The sequence below is a fragment of the Strix uralensis genome, chromosome 5, assembly GCF_047716275.1.
Source record: "Strix uralensis isolate ZFMK-TIS-50842 chromosome 5, bStrUra1, whole genome shotgun sequence".
Lineage (NCBI taxonomy): Eukaryota > Metazoa > Chordata > Aves > Strigiformes > Strigidae > Strix > Strix uralensis.
The window spans coordinates 41,926,422-41,944,950 of NC_133976.1; the positions used below are offsets into that span (position 1 = coordinate 41,926,422).

The window sequence follows — 18,529 nt, forward strand, 5'->3', positions numbered from 1 at the left end:
AGCAGTACTGTGTTAGGGTGATTGGATTTTCTGCCAGGCCTGAGCAGCCTGCTCCTGACCCCACATGGCAGTATGCCCCTGAAGACCCAGAGAACTCTAAAAGTTGTCATTTCCCTCAGCAGTTTGCCCTAGATATAGAAGTGGGTATTTTTGCTGTTGCTCTTAAGAAAGCTACTAGGTTGATAAGGAACATAGCTGAGATTTAGGGGTGACAGGCTGTATGCACAGCAGCACGCTGGGTAAACTAAGTAGGACAGGGTAGATCCAGATTGAAATTCCTTCTCTCCCTGTTTTACAGCAGATACTTGATCCAAATCTGTTCTAAGAAAGTATCACTATGCTGTAAATTGTTACGATCTTTTACAGTATTTTCTACAGTAATGTTTTTCTTTGTATAAGATTCAGTCATTTACACAGGAACCAGGATTCAAGTCTTCCATAAGTAGGCTGGAGCAACTAGGCAATTCTGACTTCTGGTCCAGTGAAAAAAGGATCTAAACAGAGGAGCACTGTCAGTATAGAGTTTGCTTAGACTGAGCTATAGCCCAGTGTTTTATAGACCCCTGTGGAAGGAAGGACACCCGGTGTTAAAACCTTGTTTCAAATCAGATTGCTTGGCAAAAGCAGCTTAGGTGCTTTGACAGTATGAATGCCTGGGAAGCTGACAGAGTTGTAGGACTTAATTCTGGTTTTCTTACTTAGTCCTATTCTGCAGGATACTTTGGCTCCTAAAGAATGTGTCTGCTTGGCACTTTAGCACAGATAAGTAAATGGATGTAATCAATATTTTAACCAAAACTGGTGGTCTGTATTTTTTTCTCTCAATTGTTTGTGTAGAATAGTTAAATTGAACTGGTGCAAGTTAGATGAACCCTGAAAGATCAATAACAATTGAATTGAATAGGCAACAACTGAGTTATTCTGGGTTTATTATTTCTAGGAAGTGTATTTTTAAGAGATTTTAATGATGTCAGAACTACCTAGGTGAGAACTTTATTAATCTTGCAGCTTTTTATCTGATTTTCTGTGCATAACATAACTCCATGACTTTAAAGTTAAACATATAATTGGGTGTCCTTAGGATTGGGGTCTTGCTTCTCTTTGTATTTTTGCACCTTAAAATGGTAGTTAGTTGTGTGTTTGCGAGAGATATTTAGTCAAGGGAGAAGCATAACTTTTATTTGTAGTCCTAGTCATCTATTATTTCCTCAGAAATTACTTTTTTATGAGAAAGGCTGAAACAAACCAATTTCTGTAGTGAGTCTAGGTGCTAGATATATGTGTGAATTGTTAAGATGGTATTGTTAACTTTTTTTCCCATTCGTTACTTTCAGGGAATTCAGGCACACCAAACAATTCCCTGATGGAATTACATTTAAAACAAATTTTATGTATTTCTTTTTTATTTTTAAAAATGCATGAGAATACTGTTCCTTTTGTCAACAGTGTACAAACTAATTTTGTTATAGTAGAAAAGAAAGTTGCTGAATTTTTAGTGAGTTCTGGTTCATGATCAGTTTTGTCAGAATAACTTGCTAGATTGAAAGCTTCTTCAAGAGACATTGAAGCCTGAGGCTTCATTCCATGATGATTCTTTTCATAGTGAAAGAACTGTGTGTTGTGAGTTCAGGGCATTTTTGTTGTTGAAATCCCTAGTCCTGCAAATAGTTGTGGACTGCCTGACTGTACAAATACTAGAATAAATTTAGACTTCCAGCCCCAAAGTGATTACCTAAGAAGAGGGGAAAGAGGAAGAACAGGTTAGTTGATATAGTGTTAATTGGTCTAGCTGTAAAGGGGAGACTTTCAGTGGTTAGTAGCTAGAAGCTGTACAAATACTTTAATTTAAAATCCAATATAAAAGCTTCATTGACTAGATGCAGAAACACTTAACGATTTTTTTTTTTTTTTTAAACCACAGGTTTAGTCTTGTCTCTATAGCACATCCATTGAAATGTTGAAGTTAAGGTTGTAGAAAGCTATTTTAGCATGACCAGAATCAGGGTACCAGGCTTAAAATAGGCATCTCTCATATATATATACTATTTGCCAGAATAAAAACACTCTTGGAGTTCTGTGTGGGAAAAAGGTCCTCACAGGAATGTCAGCTGGTGTGTGTCTACATCAGAAGATGTAAAGGAAATTATTAATCAAGCACGATGTTTTTGTTAGTCTTTGAATTAATTTTATTGCCTTCATGGCTATGTAAAGAAGGAGAGAATTTGAGAGAATTTAACAGATATGTCTTTAGAATTTTTAAATTTAATACCAAGTCCCCTTCCCATCTTGTTCTTTGTTTCTAGAACACCACAGAATTCCTGCTTTGGAAGAGGCAAGTTGGTTGCTGGGGAACATCAATCAGACTGGCTACTTTAGAGTTAATTATGATATTAAGAATTGGAGGCTGCTAATTAATCAGCTGACAAGGAACCATGAGGTAAGCTCCTCTTTGCATCCCTAAAATCTGCTTTGATAGGTGAACCTTCACTGTTTCATCACCCTAAATGGTTCAATTTTTGTGCTTGCCCCTCACAGGTTATCTCTGTCAGTAATCGAGCAGGCTTGATCGATGATGCATTCAATCTAGCCAGGTATGTTTTCCTGAAGATAATCTATCCTCATACACATTGCTGCAATAACTCATGCAATCATTACCTCGGCAGTTGAGTGTGTTTTGAGGTTAAATATGTTTTAAACACACTTTAGTTCTTTTTCCCTCCCCCCTTTTTTTTTTTTTTTGTATGGCACATAAACATGGTCTGTAGCACATTCACTGCTTTTGATCAATAATTGCTGTAGGATATCCGAGTCTGGAGAGATCTGATCAATTTTGCAGCAAGTTCAATTTAACGCTTTGGAGATAAATAATATATTTCCTCTTTCTCTAATGAATGAGGTTTTTTCCTTCTGTTTCTCCCTAATGCCCCACCTCTCCTTTTTTTATAACTGACCCTTGTGCTGTATTTAATTTGTGATGGAAGGCACCTTCCGTCTTCAGTAACTTTTTTTGCCCTGACTCGTACTGTTATATCTTTTTTCCAATATCTTTCTTTTCTTTTAATCTGATAGAAAAGACTTTTTCTGCATGATGTTTTTCATGCAGAATGAAAAATCAGAGTTCCATTGAGCATTTCTGGAATTTATACAACATTTTGTGTTTTACTATGATCAGAGTTCATAATTAACACATACAGAGCTGGTTAGGTAATGCCTTCTTTATGAATTGAGGCAATGGAATTGTCCCTATTTTGAAATCAGGACATCTAATGCGTTGGTAGTGAAAGTGTAAAATCAGAGGAAAGTAGTGGAACATTTCAAACTTTTTGATTCTTGAGATGCCTGGGAACATTGCATCAGTAAAACACTGTGATGTCAAAGGCAGCGTGAAAAGAATTCCTGATAGTACCGGCTTTTCTGCTTGCTAGAGTATTTATAGCCATATTTGAGCAGGGGCTTGCAAGAATCAGCAGTACTGAGGTACATTTCACTACAAATGGTCACTGGAGATGTTTGAGATTCAGGCACAGTGTCACACAGAAATTATGGCTCTGTGATGTTCCAGCATCACTGCAGTAAAACACAGTTGTGTGCCCTACCACTCTGTTCCTGCTGCCAGTACTAGACTGAATATATGACTTAAGCCAGTGATTAGCCCTTACTTAGCAGTGCAGAGATGTAGTAGGGAAGGAGGCATCATGGGGAGAGAAGAAGTAGCCATCTGCTTTTTTCACAGCCCTTCATTCTTGCCTTGTGGCATCTTTCTATTTGCAACAGTAAAGGACATCACTTCAGGCTTCAGTGGACCGTGATTTGCATACTCTCTGGCTAGTAGAATATTGCAGAGTATTCTGAAATATCTAGACTATTAGAAGAACTACTATATGTTCAGTAATGTAACAATCTGTTCCCATTTTATGTGGTTTTGGCACCTCAGAGAAGTAGTGTGCAGTTACACAGAATCAGTGTGTCGCTTTCTTCTTTTTCCATGCACTGAACACAGTCAGATGTGGCTAGACTTCCCTGAAAATCTAGACACTAAAAAAAGCTGTCACTTAAGCTGATTCTTGTAGGTGAGTGTTTTTGTTTTGAGTCAGCACTGAGCCAGTGCACTAGGATGTCTTGTTTATGAAGCATGAAGGCAAGGTCTTGATTAACAGCCCAACCTTCATTGTCTGGCCAAGTTTTGTCTACCTAAAAACCATCTAAAAAAAGAGATTAGATGACTAATGCATTTCCCGCTTGGTTTCCAAAGCACTTTCATGGTCATAGTGGATCTTGCTGCTTTTTTGGAGGTAACTACGCTAGAGCGCTGTGAAGCCTTTCACAAGATTTCCCATTCTAAAAACTTGACTTTCGTTAACGATGAGCTACAGTGGATGCTGCTGCATTTGCTACTCATGCACTGTGGAAAAACGTAGTTGAGTTAAATATTTACAGTGTATACACATACACATACATAGATATTACTTATGAGGAAATAGTCTTCCAACAGGGATACGTAGCTAGATTCCTGTTTCTTTAAAATCTTTGCACAGACTCCTGTCACTAGTATTACTCTGAGTACGTGCCTTACAAGCTGGTCTGGGTGGAGGAAGGATGTGCATGTTTGCAAGCAGTAGGTTTATGCTTTGTATGTCAAGATATGTGGACCTGGCTAAACTTGCCATGAGGGTATACTTTTTGTTGATCTTTTTTTACTTTATTCATCTATCATTTTTCCTGTTAAAATGTGATGCTGAAGTTAGTAAAATTGGCTAGCTGACTACAAGGTACTGTTTTAAGAAGAGTTTGGTATTTTTTGTTTTCATTTCCCCTCTCCCAAAGAAAGACCAGGAATAAGTCTAACTCTTGCTCTCTTCCTTTACCATGAGTAGGACTAGAGAGGCCTTAAGAGACTGTTGGAAGAGGAGTGTATTGGGGACAGGCCTTGATGGCAGACTGCCTGAACTTCTGGCAGTACAGAAGCAGATGGGAGAGCTCTTGCTGAGACAAGCAGTGTGAAGTCACACGCTGATGCTGCAGTGTGGTGCAGCTGCCCCTGCCCCTGCTGTGTCGGGTGCACTGACGTGACACAGCAGTGTTCCTAAAACAAGTAATGAGGGCTGTCAAAATCACACAGACCCTTTCAATTTCCTCAAAAACTCAAGTGTTCAGAAAGCCACCATCAGCCTAAAAGAAGCTTAGCTTTCTTTTGGAGCAGTACCATGGTTTCAATATTACCTGCCTTGTGGATGCAGTGCTGATTCAGTCTCGTCTCCAATGCACAGTGTGTGTTTATCTCTGCCCGTATAATGTTACGTGATGGGGAGATTAAATGCATATGATTGACTGTGACATGAGAAAAGGTGAGTAACCTTATTGACCAGGCATAGAGGCAGTAATTGGTAGTTTAGACCTGACTTCTGAGACGACTGGCTGTTTTTAATTCAGTCCTCAGTTGTGGTCCCTAGTTGCACTGATGTGTTGTCTTCTTGTTTACAACTATAAATGTACACATTTTGAGAGAGAGAACAGAACTGTGGAATACATACTTTTATTTTAATCCCTAGCTATTATTTTCAGTGATAAAATAATGCAAAAATGAAAACATAACTTCTTAAATTCATGCTGGTCCTTTTTGAAAGAATTTCTAACAAAAACTGTTCTTTTTACTGTACTGAAGATGCTGTATTTCTTCAAAATACCCCATCCTTCTTAGAAACTTCTGAAGTACTCCCTAGTGTGTTGAACTTGATACAATAATATCCATTCCACACAAGAAGGGTTTGACTCAATTTTTCCACTGTCTTCTAATGTGGTGTGTCCTAATACGATATTTCTATGTAGTTTTACTGCTAATTGATTTTGTTTGTGGAACAAGTATAGGTCTTATCTTTAGTGAAATTTAATAACATTTAGATCTGGAGGAAGATGAAAAAATTGCTCATATAAATTATTTTGGAGCACCACTTTTTTTTAAGAAGAGGGTATGTTTGATTTAATTCCTCCAAAATGTTTATTCTTTTACTATCCAGCATAATGATATCTCAAAAATAAATAACATAAATGAATTGATACCTCCAAGGAATATTTTAAGCTCTATAACTATAATTTCATAAAGTTTTGCCCATTTTGTATGAAATATATTCCTTCTTCTTCCTTCTTGGTGTATTTTGGTTCCATAACATTAATCAAGCAGAGCTGAATTGAATAATAACAATAAAAGAAAGCTACAGCTTGCCCACTGTGTGTTTGAATTCTTGCAAGCTTGTTTGTTTTTCAGATTTTTAAGCGTAATTGTGCTCAGCTGTAATACACACCCTGAGGATCTGGAGAGCTGTAGCCTTGGCAGTAACATAGCTTATGGAAATACATGTCCCAAATTCTTGAGCAAGAATAGCACCTTGGCACTCTCTCTTTCCTTCTTCTTGAAGTTCCTTTATCTTTGGGCATGTTTTGTATGAAATTTCAGTACAATTTGAAAATATATTGTTTGTAGTAAATGGGATGTGTTGGCTGAGAAAGCCAAGAGAAGATAGATAGAACTGTGGCTCTCTTCTAAGCTTAAACTGAGCAGAGGGAGGTTCAGATAACTCCCATAAGTGTGTGTCACAGGAAATAACAAAGATCCTACTGTTTCTTGAGAGTGTAGGTAATGTTGTCAGCTTCTCCTGTCTTTCTTGCCTTAGGATAAGGAGTCAGTTAGTATGTGAGGTGGGATGCCTCCCATTTTACTTCAGACATCCCAAAGGTACACCTGTAAATCTGAGCTTGTCACCTTGCAGTACACTGACAGTTAATGGAGGGAAATGTGCACCTGACCTCTCAAAGCCACTTAACCATATAGGATAAGATAAATTGCCCTCCTAATGTCAGGAGTGTTGTGTCACCTCTAGTTCTTCCGTGCTGGGATCTAAGTCTTCATATTCACTTCCTCTCATTAAACTGGTTGACTTAATCCAATATTAGGTCTGGTTTGTGTTCAGTGTTAATCAGTGTTGGATCAGATGTGACTGTGGATACCTATTTTACTGTCATCTAAAATAGTTTTTGTTCTTTCCAGTTCTGGAAGAATCCATCTGTTTTGTTTCTTGAAACCTAATGTCTGTCTCAAACCCCTTTGATCCTGTCTGCACTATGGTCAGCTCACGGTGTTAAGGTGGCAGGTGCTTGGTTTGCATGCCAGTTGCTCAGGAAACCACTTTTTTGATGCTGACAATCTGTCTTGCTGTCGATTACTATCTTGTCTTCTGTTCTGCGTTCGAAGTGATAGTGGTGGAGTTCCTCGGATACTCAGATTTTCCTGACAGTTCTCTTCCAGGTGGGTCATAGGCCTAGTGACACCGCAGTGCGTGTCAAGATTGCACTCATTGGTTACACATTAAAAAAGGCCAGAGATAAAACTTGGAAGTAAATTTTGCATATTTCTTAGCAGCATTTCTTTGGTGTTTATCAGATAACTGGATTCATGAGAAAGCATGAAGTGGCATTGTTAAATAATTGTTCTTCTGCTCCAGGGATGGATAGCCATTTTGGAGTGGTGTACATTTCCTTTCATAGATTAGGGGGAGAGTGAGCTGTTCTCTCTTCAGATTAAGGTTTTTTTATGCCAGAAGAGCCTACCCCTGTAGACTTCACAAATAGAGGCAGCTGTGTCAGAAATGAGCAGCGACAAAAAATATACTTTCAGAATATTCTGTGAACTAAGTGACTTCCCTGCTGCAGATGACCTTCACGAGAGTTCCTCTCAGAATTTCATTCACCAGGCCAAAACCAGGAACCTGGTGCAGATAAATGATGAGTTATGATGATTGTTTTCCTGCTGTTAATCAGTTTTTCTTGGCTTGCTTCTTTCCAAGCTGTGAGTTCTGCTGACTCTAGAAAACCAAAGTCTGAGGGTGAGTGTTACGGAGTCTCTCAAATAAACAATGAACCACCAAAAATTAAAAATTTAATGTCGACACAATTAACTAGCCCTCTGTAAATTACAGGTTCAAATGTCTGTAAAAGGGGAACAGAACAACTTCCTAGGGTTTAAGGATAACCCAAAATGCAGAACAAAGAACGACTCCTTAGGGCTGCCCCAGGGGACTACATTTATACCCAGGCCGAATCTGATCTGTGGTCAGTAGCGGCTCCCATTGGCCGAAGGCCCCAACTACCGTGAAGTCCCAAGAACAAAGGCAATCAGGAGCTGCTACACTTCAGCAGCGAAGAAGCCCTGTTTTCGTTGGGCGGGTGCACCTGCCACAGTGAGGGAAAAGGCAGTGCCAATCCAGCTTTCAATACATAAATCCAGATTCTCTCCCATGACACAAATTCATCTTTAACAGTTCGTGCATTTGACTCCCAAGACTGATTCCAGAAATAAAATATCGAAGTAAGCTAATGCTCACTCTAGATCACCTTCTCACCAACTTGAAAAGAGAAATTAATTTAAAAAGTAAGCCTCAGTTAACCAAGTATAGCCTTTGGGATCTGGAAAATCATGTTTTTAGGACCCCTTGTTTTATTTTTTTCTTTAAAAAAAAAAAAAAAAGACAACAAAACAAACCCAGCCCTCTCCTTATTCCTTAAGTTAATTCCTGGACGTGGAGTATTGCCACTCAGGCAAAATTATCTTACCCATTCAGCTATCTGAGGCAGCACCACCCCTCATAATGATTAGCTGATCATATTTCTGGAAACTGAGAGTTGTCCTCTAACTAAGCCTCTAGTTTATACACTTCCATATAAAATCCAGAATTATTACTGCTAAATTGGAATAATGTTTTCTTGAAGTTTCTGGTGGAAATACGTACATAACAAAACTAAACTATGGAGTTGAAGTGATTTTCATTGTTGTTCTCTTTCTCCAGAGATTAGGATTTCATTTGTTGTAGCATTTGAAGTCTTCCAACATATCTGGGCTAATTGGTTCCATGTTACACTTGCTTGTGTTACTTGAAGTCCCATTCAGTGTAATGTCAGGAAAAGTCAAAGCATTTGAGGACCCTTTTAAAACTTTGGGGCTGGATAATAAGTAGGTGACAAAGGTAGAAGTTCTCATCTAGCCCAATTAATGTACTTCAGATTGTTTCAGAATTTCAACAGCCACATCCAGGGTTGTTGACCTTGTTTTGCTTGGGTATTCATAAACAATCGTATAGAGTCCATTTAAATGAATAAACTGCAGCGTAACTCCAGCCTTCATTGTTACTCCGGATCACATCTGCTGATAGTTCAACACAGAGGCAAACAACAGATACGTTAAGCAACTCCCTTAATTAGTGCCTCTGAGTACCAGCTAAGGGAGCAAGTATTAGATTGATAGTTTGCATCATGCTTGACTAATAGTGGTATAGATTTACTATTTTAATAAATGAGGACTCATCTAAATTATTTCAATAGATGTCATAGTAACTTTCTTTCACTGTCAGGCAAATTTTGGTGATGGTTCACCAGTAATTGCTTTAGATATGGCTTCTTACAAAAGTTGTTGGATTTCCTTTAACATAAAAACTCTCTCAATGGGCCAGAGAAGCTGTGCCTTTTTTAGAGAAAATAGAAAGCTACAAATATTTTAAAGTAGCCATCATTCATTCCATATGCTGTGTGTCAGTCCATAAGTTTTATGACATATCACAGCCTTGATATCTGCTTTACGTGGAGATACACATTTCAGCTAACATTTGCATATGTTTGTAAAGAAGAATCAAAGTGATTTTTGAGAGTAAGCACACTAAAAGTTAATTCTGCTTTTATAGTATGTGTCACATGTGCATCTGATCCTGTTGCGTAGCTAAGAGCAGTAAAGCAAATTATACAGCACATTCCAGGGAAGTATTGGTGCTATGAGAGCATCTTGGACAATAGAAGAACCAGCTAAGAGCTGGGGAAGAAGTTGTGGAAGACTCTTCAGCATGTAGAAAAGAGAAACTGTAGATCTGAGTCCTCTGCAGAGTGTTTAGTGCAGGGGTCTAGTCTACATCTATCCTGTAGAAGTGGGTGATGTTGTTAATCCACATCCCCACAAAATTTGCCTGTGCTTCAATTATTTCTGGTACTTCCGAGTTATTATAGCAGTAATTGCTTTATCCTGTAAACTACATTAACTCTATTCTTAGCCAAACCCAGAATAAACTGTCAGAACAACATGACTCTGGTTTCAAGGAAATTTCAAAAGAATTATTTTTCGATAATTGTTGTTAGCCCATTGTCTTTTCACCTCTTTTATAGTTCAGGCTGGTCTCTGAGGTCAGCTTGGTATGGATGTATCCATGTTGCAGTGCAGATCCCAGGGACTGCTGTATAATGACAGTGGAGGGGAACGGTCTGTGAAATTTGTTTCAGGAACATTAATTAAACCAGGTCTGAGTTATGCTTCAGGAGAATGCTTAACTTGGAATTTGAAGTTAAGTAAGAAGGGGAGAGTGGCATGAATGGAGCTTGTGAAGGCTCTTAGCAACTTTGAGTATTAGAAAGGGGGCTGAGACATGCAAATATGCCTTCAGGAATCTGTGTGTTGATGGGGCAGCAGGAAGTCTTCATCCAGCCTCACAACCTATGCCATTCTGTGGGGACCCTATCCTCCTACCTAGCATACATACCTGTTCCCTGTGCCTTCCTCTCATCTACAGACCCATTTTTCTTCCCTGCAGCTGCCTGGTCAGCCCTTTTCCCCACCTCCCTCACCTGTCCGCTCACAATAAGCAGCTTTTTTTCCTCCATACCCTTAACCCATAATCCCCTTACTTTTCTTTCTGAGGGTCTGGCAGGACCCGTATGGAGAGCAAAAGACCCTGCTGCTACCTTAGTCAAGGTAGCAGTGAGCCACCCTGAGAGCCAGAAGGTGCTGCTCTAAACACCCTGTCCTTCCCAACATCAACAAAGGATATATGAATGAAAGGCAAGAATGAACTTTTCAAGCTAGAAAGGACAAGGCTGATGCCTCATCAGCATAAACAAAATAGTCTGCCACCTTAGGCTACTGACTGTTTTTCCTGCTGTCTTGACCTGACTGCACCATTGCTTCTCAGAAATTATCCTACTTTTGGGGCTCATCTGATTGCTCTTGGCCAGGATTGTTGTCTAGAGGAGGTGTGGTCTTTGTCAGTGTATGCTCTATCTGCTTGGCAGAACATACTGCCAGGGTGAACTTTTGAATTCAAAGTGCAGGTTATACTTTCAAGTTTTTTGGTCTTCATTTGGTGATTTTATAAAGCAGTTTTTTAAACTGTAGACTAAGGTCTCTTCACTTGATAAAATTTAAGAGAAGTCTTGGGAATCAGTGTTGTGTTAGTTTAGCTCCATCCTATTTGGCTAGAAGCGTGTTTTCCTCTACCCAGAAATCAGGCAATAAATGACAGGAAGGACCATGTTATGACTAAGGCAGTGCACAGGAATTAGAGAAACCTGGGGTGCTGTTTCTGCTATAGAGTTCCTGTGTGATCTTGGTAAAATCACTTAAACCGTTTGTGTCTGTTTTCTCTCTGTAAAATGGAGATAAGAGAATAGGTGAGGGTTTATGAGGATTTCAGAGTCTTTTATTATAAATATGTTTATAGGGAATTGCTTTTACAGAAATAATATCCAATCCTGTAGATATTCTGGCAAACAAAACTCAGAATGTATGTGTGTTTTCAAGATGAGGCTTCTGTGCTTTCCATATGAAGTTTCTAGCTTTTAAACACATATTTCACTTGGCTGACTGATATGCAAATTATAAACAGAACAAGAAAAAAGAGAGATATGAAAAAGTATTGTGCATAATAATAAACAAACTCAATTTTGAATTTGCCCAAACATGCTTTTATAGATACCATTGCCTGTTGACAATTTAAGGAATAGAAGGGCTGTTTCATTCTTCCATTCCCAACAAAATCATCAAGAAAGAAAATAAATAACAGTTTTAATAATTGAGTCATCTGAAATTGACATCTATTAGCCCCTGAAATACATTCAAATTTCTTTAGTTAATTTAAGTGTGTGAATGACATACTTCTCAAAAATCAGGGTTTCATGATGATGAAAAACATGGCATTCCTAACTTATTGTATAGTCTTGATTTTCAGCAGTATGATTATTCTTTTTCATCTTGCACTACTCTTTTTTTATTATTATTATTTTTTTCATATGGGGAAGAAGAGGAAAGGAGAGATACTAAACTCTAGTTTGAAGGAATTTTTGTTGCATTTTTACAAACACGGGGGTTTTAACTTCGGGGTTTTTTTCTGTTTTCAACAAAGGTGATTACTTCAAATTAATAATAGCCTTTGCTTATGTGGCAACTCTAAAACTGTGCAAGATAATTTAAGCCACATGATACTCTGATAATTACATTGAATTTGAACTATTCTTTGTAGGATGCTTCAGATGCTCTTGTATGGAGTTGAAAGTCACTTAAAGAGTCCTCAGATATTTTGCATGTAAGAAAACAATAAGCAGGCTTCACTTAAAATTGTCATACTCTCTGAATCCTTTGATGTTGGAGAGGTTGAATGCTGATTAAATTTAGTACTTAAAATGAGCTTGTAAGCCAAATGTTCCTGATGTATTTATCAAAGAGCATATGTGCATTCCTGTCCTGTTTACATGGAAGTCTCTAGCTGGTACAAATCATAATGCCTCCATTAAGTCACTTTGGATGTCTTAGAAAAGCAGAGTCCTTATCTGGTCTTAAGTCAGCCCAACCCAGGGAGTAGAAGATGAGATAGATCGTTCTTTGATACTGGAGATCGCAGGGCCTTTTTGACAGGTTGCCCATTAGTTTTATATGAGAAAACATTCTTTGTCTAGCTTCCCTTGTTGAACACGGATGCCAGTCATCATAAGTTTTTAATCTTTGACTTTCCAGTTTTGCAGAATTTGAAGGTGGAATCTATGGCTACAAGAGTTAGTTTCCCTGTTGCATGGGTTGCCTTGCTCAAAGCATTTTTACATGTCAGGGTTCAACATACCTGGTTTTACTCAGCTGCCAAAGAACTGCTGTGAAAACACTGTAGGAAACACCCTGAATGCATCAGCAGGGGCATCAGTCCTTGGTAGATCCAGAAGAAATGAATAGGGTTAGAAAAAGCCAAATACAGTTAAATGTGAATGTTCATTGACACCAAATTTCTCTGTGAATTACACTGGTCCACACACTTGACTTTAAAGGTAAAAGAAGGAATCAATGAGTAAGAATCCTAACTTATTTTAAACTGTTCCTTTATGGGTTAATGAGTATAGTCTAATTATTCATATATTGCATATGCACAGAAACAGAACTGAAGTTAATCTGAGTTGCACATTTATGTTCTGAAGAGCCGTGTTTTCCCCCTTCACAATTATCCAGACAAAAAGCTAGTCATGTTTTACATATTTCATAAGAAACAGACGATGCAGGGTGAGTTTTAAACCAGCAGCAAGTAAATCACCTCATTTCCATTGTTTCAACAATGCAGACCAGTTTGCTGCCAGCTTGGATTTTCTAATTTTGATTTAAACACATGACTTATAATGACTTTGTTGGGTGGTGGGACTAAGGGATTTATGGTGCACTTGTATGTGGGACTCTCATCACTGTACAGCGACCCTGTCGTTTTTCTGACAAAGTCTGTTTGACTGGTGCTGGATTTATGATAGAAATAATTCAGAACAGAGTAATAATTTTCCCTTGGCAATTACACTACCATTTGGTACTTTGTCCCTAAGGGGAAAATGAATGTGCTGGGATCTGTCCATAAGTTCAGCGGCTCGGTGTAAAGAACAAATGAAGGTCAGAATGCAGCTGAATGCACACTGATGTTTCATAATATAATCTAGATTTCCTGCTTTTATCTGACTCATTAAAAGCTCGTGCAATTTAAAGATTATTTTTGATTGCGATGAGATTTTTAGTGGGAATTCTTTGTGAGGGATATTTCATTACCACGTTCAGTACTTTCTTTTTCTGTTCATTGCCTCTTTTCTCTGTAGCAGTGGCCACCCTAGCAATTTCTTCAGTGTAAGCAGGATAATACCTTGCTAAGGGTTGGTGCTTATGATATTATATAATGTCATAAACCACTTAATATATATATAACTTTTGAAAGGTCTTTTTCCACCTCTGCCCTTGTTGTAAAAATGGGATATCAACTTTTCACCACAGTTTGTCAGTAGCCTCTTTAGGCATGAAAAACCTGCTGGGCCAAGATGTTTGTCTAGAGGTAATTTATCTAATAACTAGAACAGATCTCTTTGCTAGTTTGTGTTTCTGTTATCGTGTTCTTCACTTTGGTTCGGTAGGTGATTGTGAAATTAGGAACACAGATGATAAGACAAACCTCAGGTGTTGCTGTGTTTCTAACACATGCTAAATTTCTCATGTGTAACAGTGACTATAGAATGATTGACATGCTGATAAACTGATGGGTAAGGACAATTATATAAAAAGTGATAAAATAACAAAACGCCTCAAATGTGATCTTTCTGGTTAAATTTTGCTTTTGTAGTCATGTTTTTTAAATTACTCAGTATGGAGAAGGCTGGCTTAGAGATGGCTTGTAGAGGCTCTTTTTTAAGTCTGGACTTCTTTCTATGTGACCAGTGGTGTCAATCAAAACCCTCAAATCTAGAATACAATAGAGAGAGACCCCTCCTTTTTGTAGTTTATACTGAAACTATGTAGACAGCAGTTCATTTTAGGACATGAAATAGGTCTGTTGGTACTCTTCTGTGAATATTTACAGGGCAAAAGACCAGAGTTATTATCATGCCTCTGAGGAGTACTGAAATTCTAGTGCTTTTAGGATATCCATTGCTAGATGCCTATATAAACAAAACTAGATAAATTTCTTTCAGGAATGGCATTGGTATGAATCTGCTTTAGGTAGGGGAGAGACTAGATGAGTTCTTAAGGTGATGTCCAGCCTTTTCATGCCAGATGCTATAGGTGAAGTTTTGTAAACTTTTTAACCTACACTTGAGAAATGCTTAACCTGAACATTGGTATGCATTCAGCCACTGTTTATGAATCAACACTGTTTGATTTGACTATTTTATTTGTTAAGATACTTGCCAAGACTATTCCAGATTCCTCTGCAGAATTTTTTTGGTTTTAGATATGTGCTTGCTAAGATTCTCAGGTGGCTACTGGAGACATATGTGGAGAAACAGTGTGACTGGTTCAGTCCAGACATAAGATTGGACATCACAGTATTTCTGTGGTGTTTATGTTTGTTACCTGGTTTCAGTGTAGCATATAATCCCTGAGTGACAGACAATATTTCAATTTTCCTCCCAGGTGGCTAAGCTGGAAAAGAACCTTGTCTCTTAGCCCTGGCTCTCATGCATTTGGACTTTGGCAGGCAATATTTGATAGTACTTTTGCTGGACTTTAGGGATAGCAATATGATTGATGACTAAAAAGACACAATAAAAATAAGGATTTCTGTCACTGACCTTCCAGTGACATTGTTGGAAGAGAGAGTGATAAATCAGGCTGCATGTGTAGAGTATGTACTTAACTAATGTTATATTCTGTAGTGCCTTTGAGTAAATATTTCCAGACAATTATATGACAGCGAAATTATTTTATATTTTTCCCTTTGATGGGAAGGTTGCTACTGTTTCTTTTCTTTTTATTGTAATGATAATTATTAAACATTTCTCTTTAACATTTCTATGGGTCTGTGTTTTTCCATCAGAGTTCACAAAGAGACTCATTCTGGGTTCTGCCTTCTTTCCTCATCTTGGTTATTATCCTGCTCCATAAATGACACAGAATCACAGAATTGTCTAGTTTGGAAAAGACCCTGAAGATCATCCAGTCCAATCATTACCCTAACACTGACAGTTCCCAACTACACCAGATCCCTCAGTGCTATGTCGACCCTACTCTTAAACACCTCCAGGGATGGGGACTCCACCACCTCCCTGGGCAGCCCATTCCAACGCCTAACAACCCGTTCTGTAAAGAAATGCTTCCTAATATCCAGTCTAAACCTTCCCTGGCGCAACTTGAGGCCATTACCTCTTGTTCTATCGCTCATTACTTGGTTAAAGAGACTCATCCCCAGTTCTCTGCAACCTCCTTTCAGGTCGTTGTAGAGGGTGATGAGGTCTCCCCTCAGCCTCCTCTTCTCCAGACTAAACAACCCCAGTTCCCTCAGCTGCTCCTCATAAGACATGTGCTCCAGACCCTTCACCAGCTTCGTTGCCCTTCTCTGGACACGCTCGAGTAATTCAATGTCCTTTTTGTAGTGAGGGGCCCAAAACTAAACATAGTAATTGAGGTGTGGCCTCACCAGTGCCGAGTACAGGGATAAGATCACTCCCCTGTCCCTTCTGGCCACGCTATTTCTGATACAAGCCAGGATACCATTGGCCTTCTTGGCCACCTGGGCACACTGCTGGCTCATGTTCAGCCGCCTGTCAATCAACACCCCCAGGTCCCTCTCTGACTGGCAGCTCTCCAGCCACTGCTCCCCAAGCCTGTAGCGCTGCTGGGGGTTGTTGTGGCCCAAGTGCAGCACCCGGCATTTGGCCTTATTGAAACTCCTACAGTTGGCCTGAGCCCATCGCTCCAGCCTGTCCAGGTCTCTCTACAGAGCCTCCCTACCCTCGAGCAGATCAACACTCCCACCCAACTTGGTGTCATCTGCAAACTTACTGAGGGTGCACTCGATCCCCTCGTCCAGATCATCAATAAAGATGTTAAACAGGAGTGGCCCCAAAACCAAGCCCTGGGGGACACCACTCATGACTGGCCACCAACTAGATTTAAATCCGTTCACCACAATTCTTTGGGCCCGGCCATCCAGCCAGTTTTTTACCCAGCAAAGCATGTGCCCATCCAAGCCACGAGCAGTTTTGCCAGGAGAATACTGTGGGAAACGGTGTCAAAGGCCTTACTAAAGTCAAGGTAGACAACATCCACAGCCTTTCCCTCATCCAATAAGCAGGTCACCCTGTCGTAGAAGGAGATCAGGTTTGTCAAGCAGGACCTGCCTTTCATAAACCCATGCTGACTGGGCCTGATCATCTGGCTGTCCCGCATATGTTGTAAGATGGTACTCAGGATGAGCTTCTCCATCAGCTTCCCGGGCACCGAAGTCAAGCTGACAGGCCCGTAATTTCCCGGATCATCCTTCTGACCCTTCTTATAGATGGGCGTCACATTGGCCAATTTCCAATCTGTCGGGACCTCCCTGGTCAGCCAGGACTGCTGGTAAATGATGGAAAGCGTCTTGGCGAGCACCCCAGCCAGCTCCTTCAGCACCCTCGGGTGTATCCCACCCGGTCCCATAGACTTGTGTATGTCTATGTGATGCAGTAGGTCACTGACTGTCTCCTCCTGGAATGCGGGGGGGTCGTTCTCCCAGTCTCTGTCCTCTGGCTGAGGAGGCTGGATTCCCTCAATACAACTAGTCTTGTTATTAAAGACTGAGGCAAAGAAGGCATTAAGCACCTCAGCCTTTTCCTTATCACTTGTTACCATGTTTCTTCCTGTGTCTAGCAGGGGATGGAGGCTCTCCCTGGTCTTTCATTTGCTGTTAACATACTTATAGAAACATTTCTTGTTATCCTTGATTGCTGAAGCCAGATTGATTTCCAGCTGGGCTTTAGGCCTCCTGATTTCTGCCTTGCATAGCCTCACAGCATCTTTGTAATCATTGTGAGTGGCTAGCCCCTTCTTCCAAAAGCTGTAAACTCTCCTTTTCTCCCTGAGTTGCAGCCAAAGCTCCCTGTTTAGCCAGGGTGGTCTTCTCTGTCACCGGCTTCTCTTACAGCACCTGGGGACCGCCTGCTCCCGAGCCATTAGGACTTCCTTCTTGAAGAGTGCCCAGCCTTCCTGGACCCCTATACCCTTCAGGATCGTCTCCCAAGGGATCCTGTCAAGCAGGTGCCCAAACAAGACAAAGTCAGCCCTTTGGAAGTCCAGGATGGCAGTTCTGCTTCCCCCTCTCCTGGTCTCTCTAAGAATAGAGAACTTTATTATTTCATGATCGCTGTGCCCTAGTTGGCCTCCAACCGCCACAAGTGATTTCAATTAGCAGTTGTCAGCTATGTTTGTCACAAGTCCTGTGACACTCGTGAGTCTTTGACCATTCCTTCCTACTTTGCTGGATGCAGAAATGAAACTTCTGCTGTCCAGATCCTGTGTAACCATCTCTGAATCTAGCTCTTCCAGGCTATTGAAGGAGAATCCTAGAAGCATGCCAGCACCCCTTGGCTGGTGATTGAGTTTGCCACTGTTCAGATGAGCCAGTAGATCTTCCTGGATGCAGTATCCTCTGGGAAAGAGGAGTCTTGAAATCACTTTTAGTGCTGGGCAAGCTTTTAGTGTAAAGTTAAAGAATACAATTGTACTAAAATACAAAGCTTAAGAAACCAGCTGCTGTGCTTTGCAGAGATGCAGAATAATAGAGCATAGCTCACCACACAGTCACACTACTTTGGCTAGTTTCTGTCTTCTGCTGACCTGTTTGTCATGATAGTCATGCTACCTCCCAGGACAATTCACACAGGTCCTAGATCTGTGATATGGATTTTAGGACTTTTTATCCATTTTGTGGTTCATGGTTTATCTCTTTTATGATTTAGAGTG

At 39.9% G+C, this 18,529-nt stretch overlaps 1 protein-coding gene across 1 annotated transcript in view; it reads left to right on the forward strand.

The window, feature by feature from the left end:
• The window catches only part of TRHDE (thyrotropin releasing hormone degrading enzyme), a 225,038-nt gene that overhangs the window by 170,945 nt on the left and 35,564 nt on the right, over window positions 1-18,529 (forward strand). Inside the window, exons 11-12 of the mRNA XM_074870583.1 lie at window positions 2,304-2,437; window positions 2,536-2,591. Of these exons, the coding sequence (XP_074726684.1) occupies window positions 2,304-2,437; window positions 2,536-2,591 (190 nt within the window). The remainder of the gene's footprint in view (window positions 1-2,303; window positions 2,438-2,535; window positions 2,592-18,529) is intronic.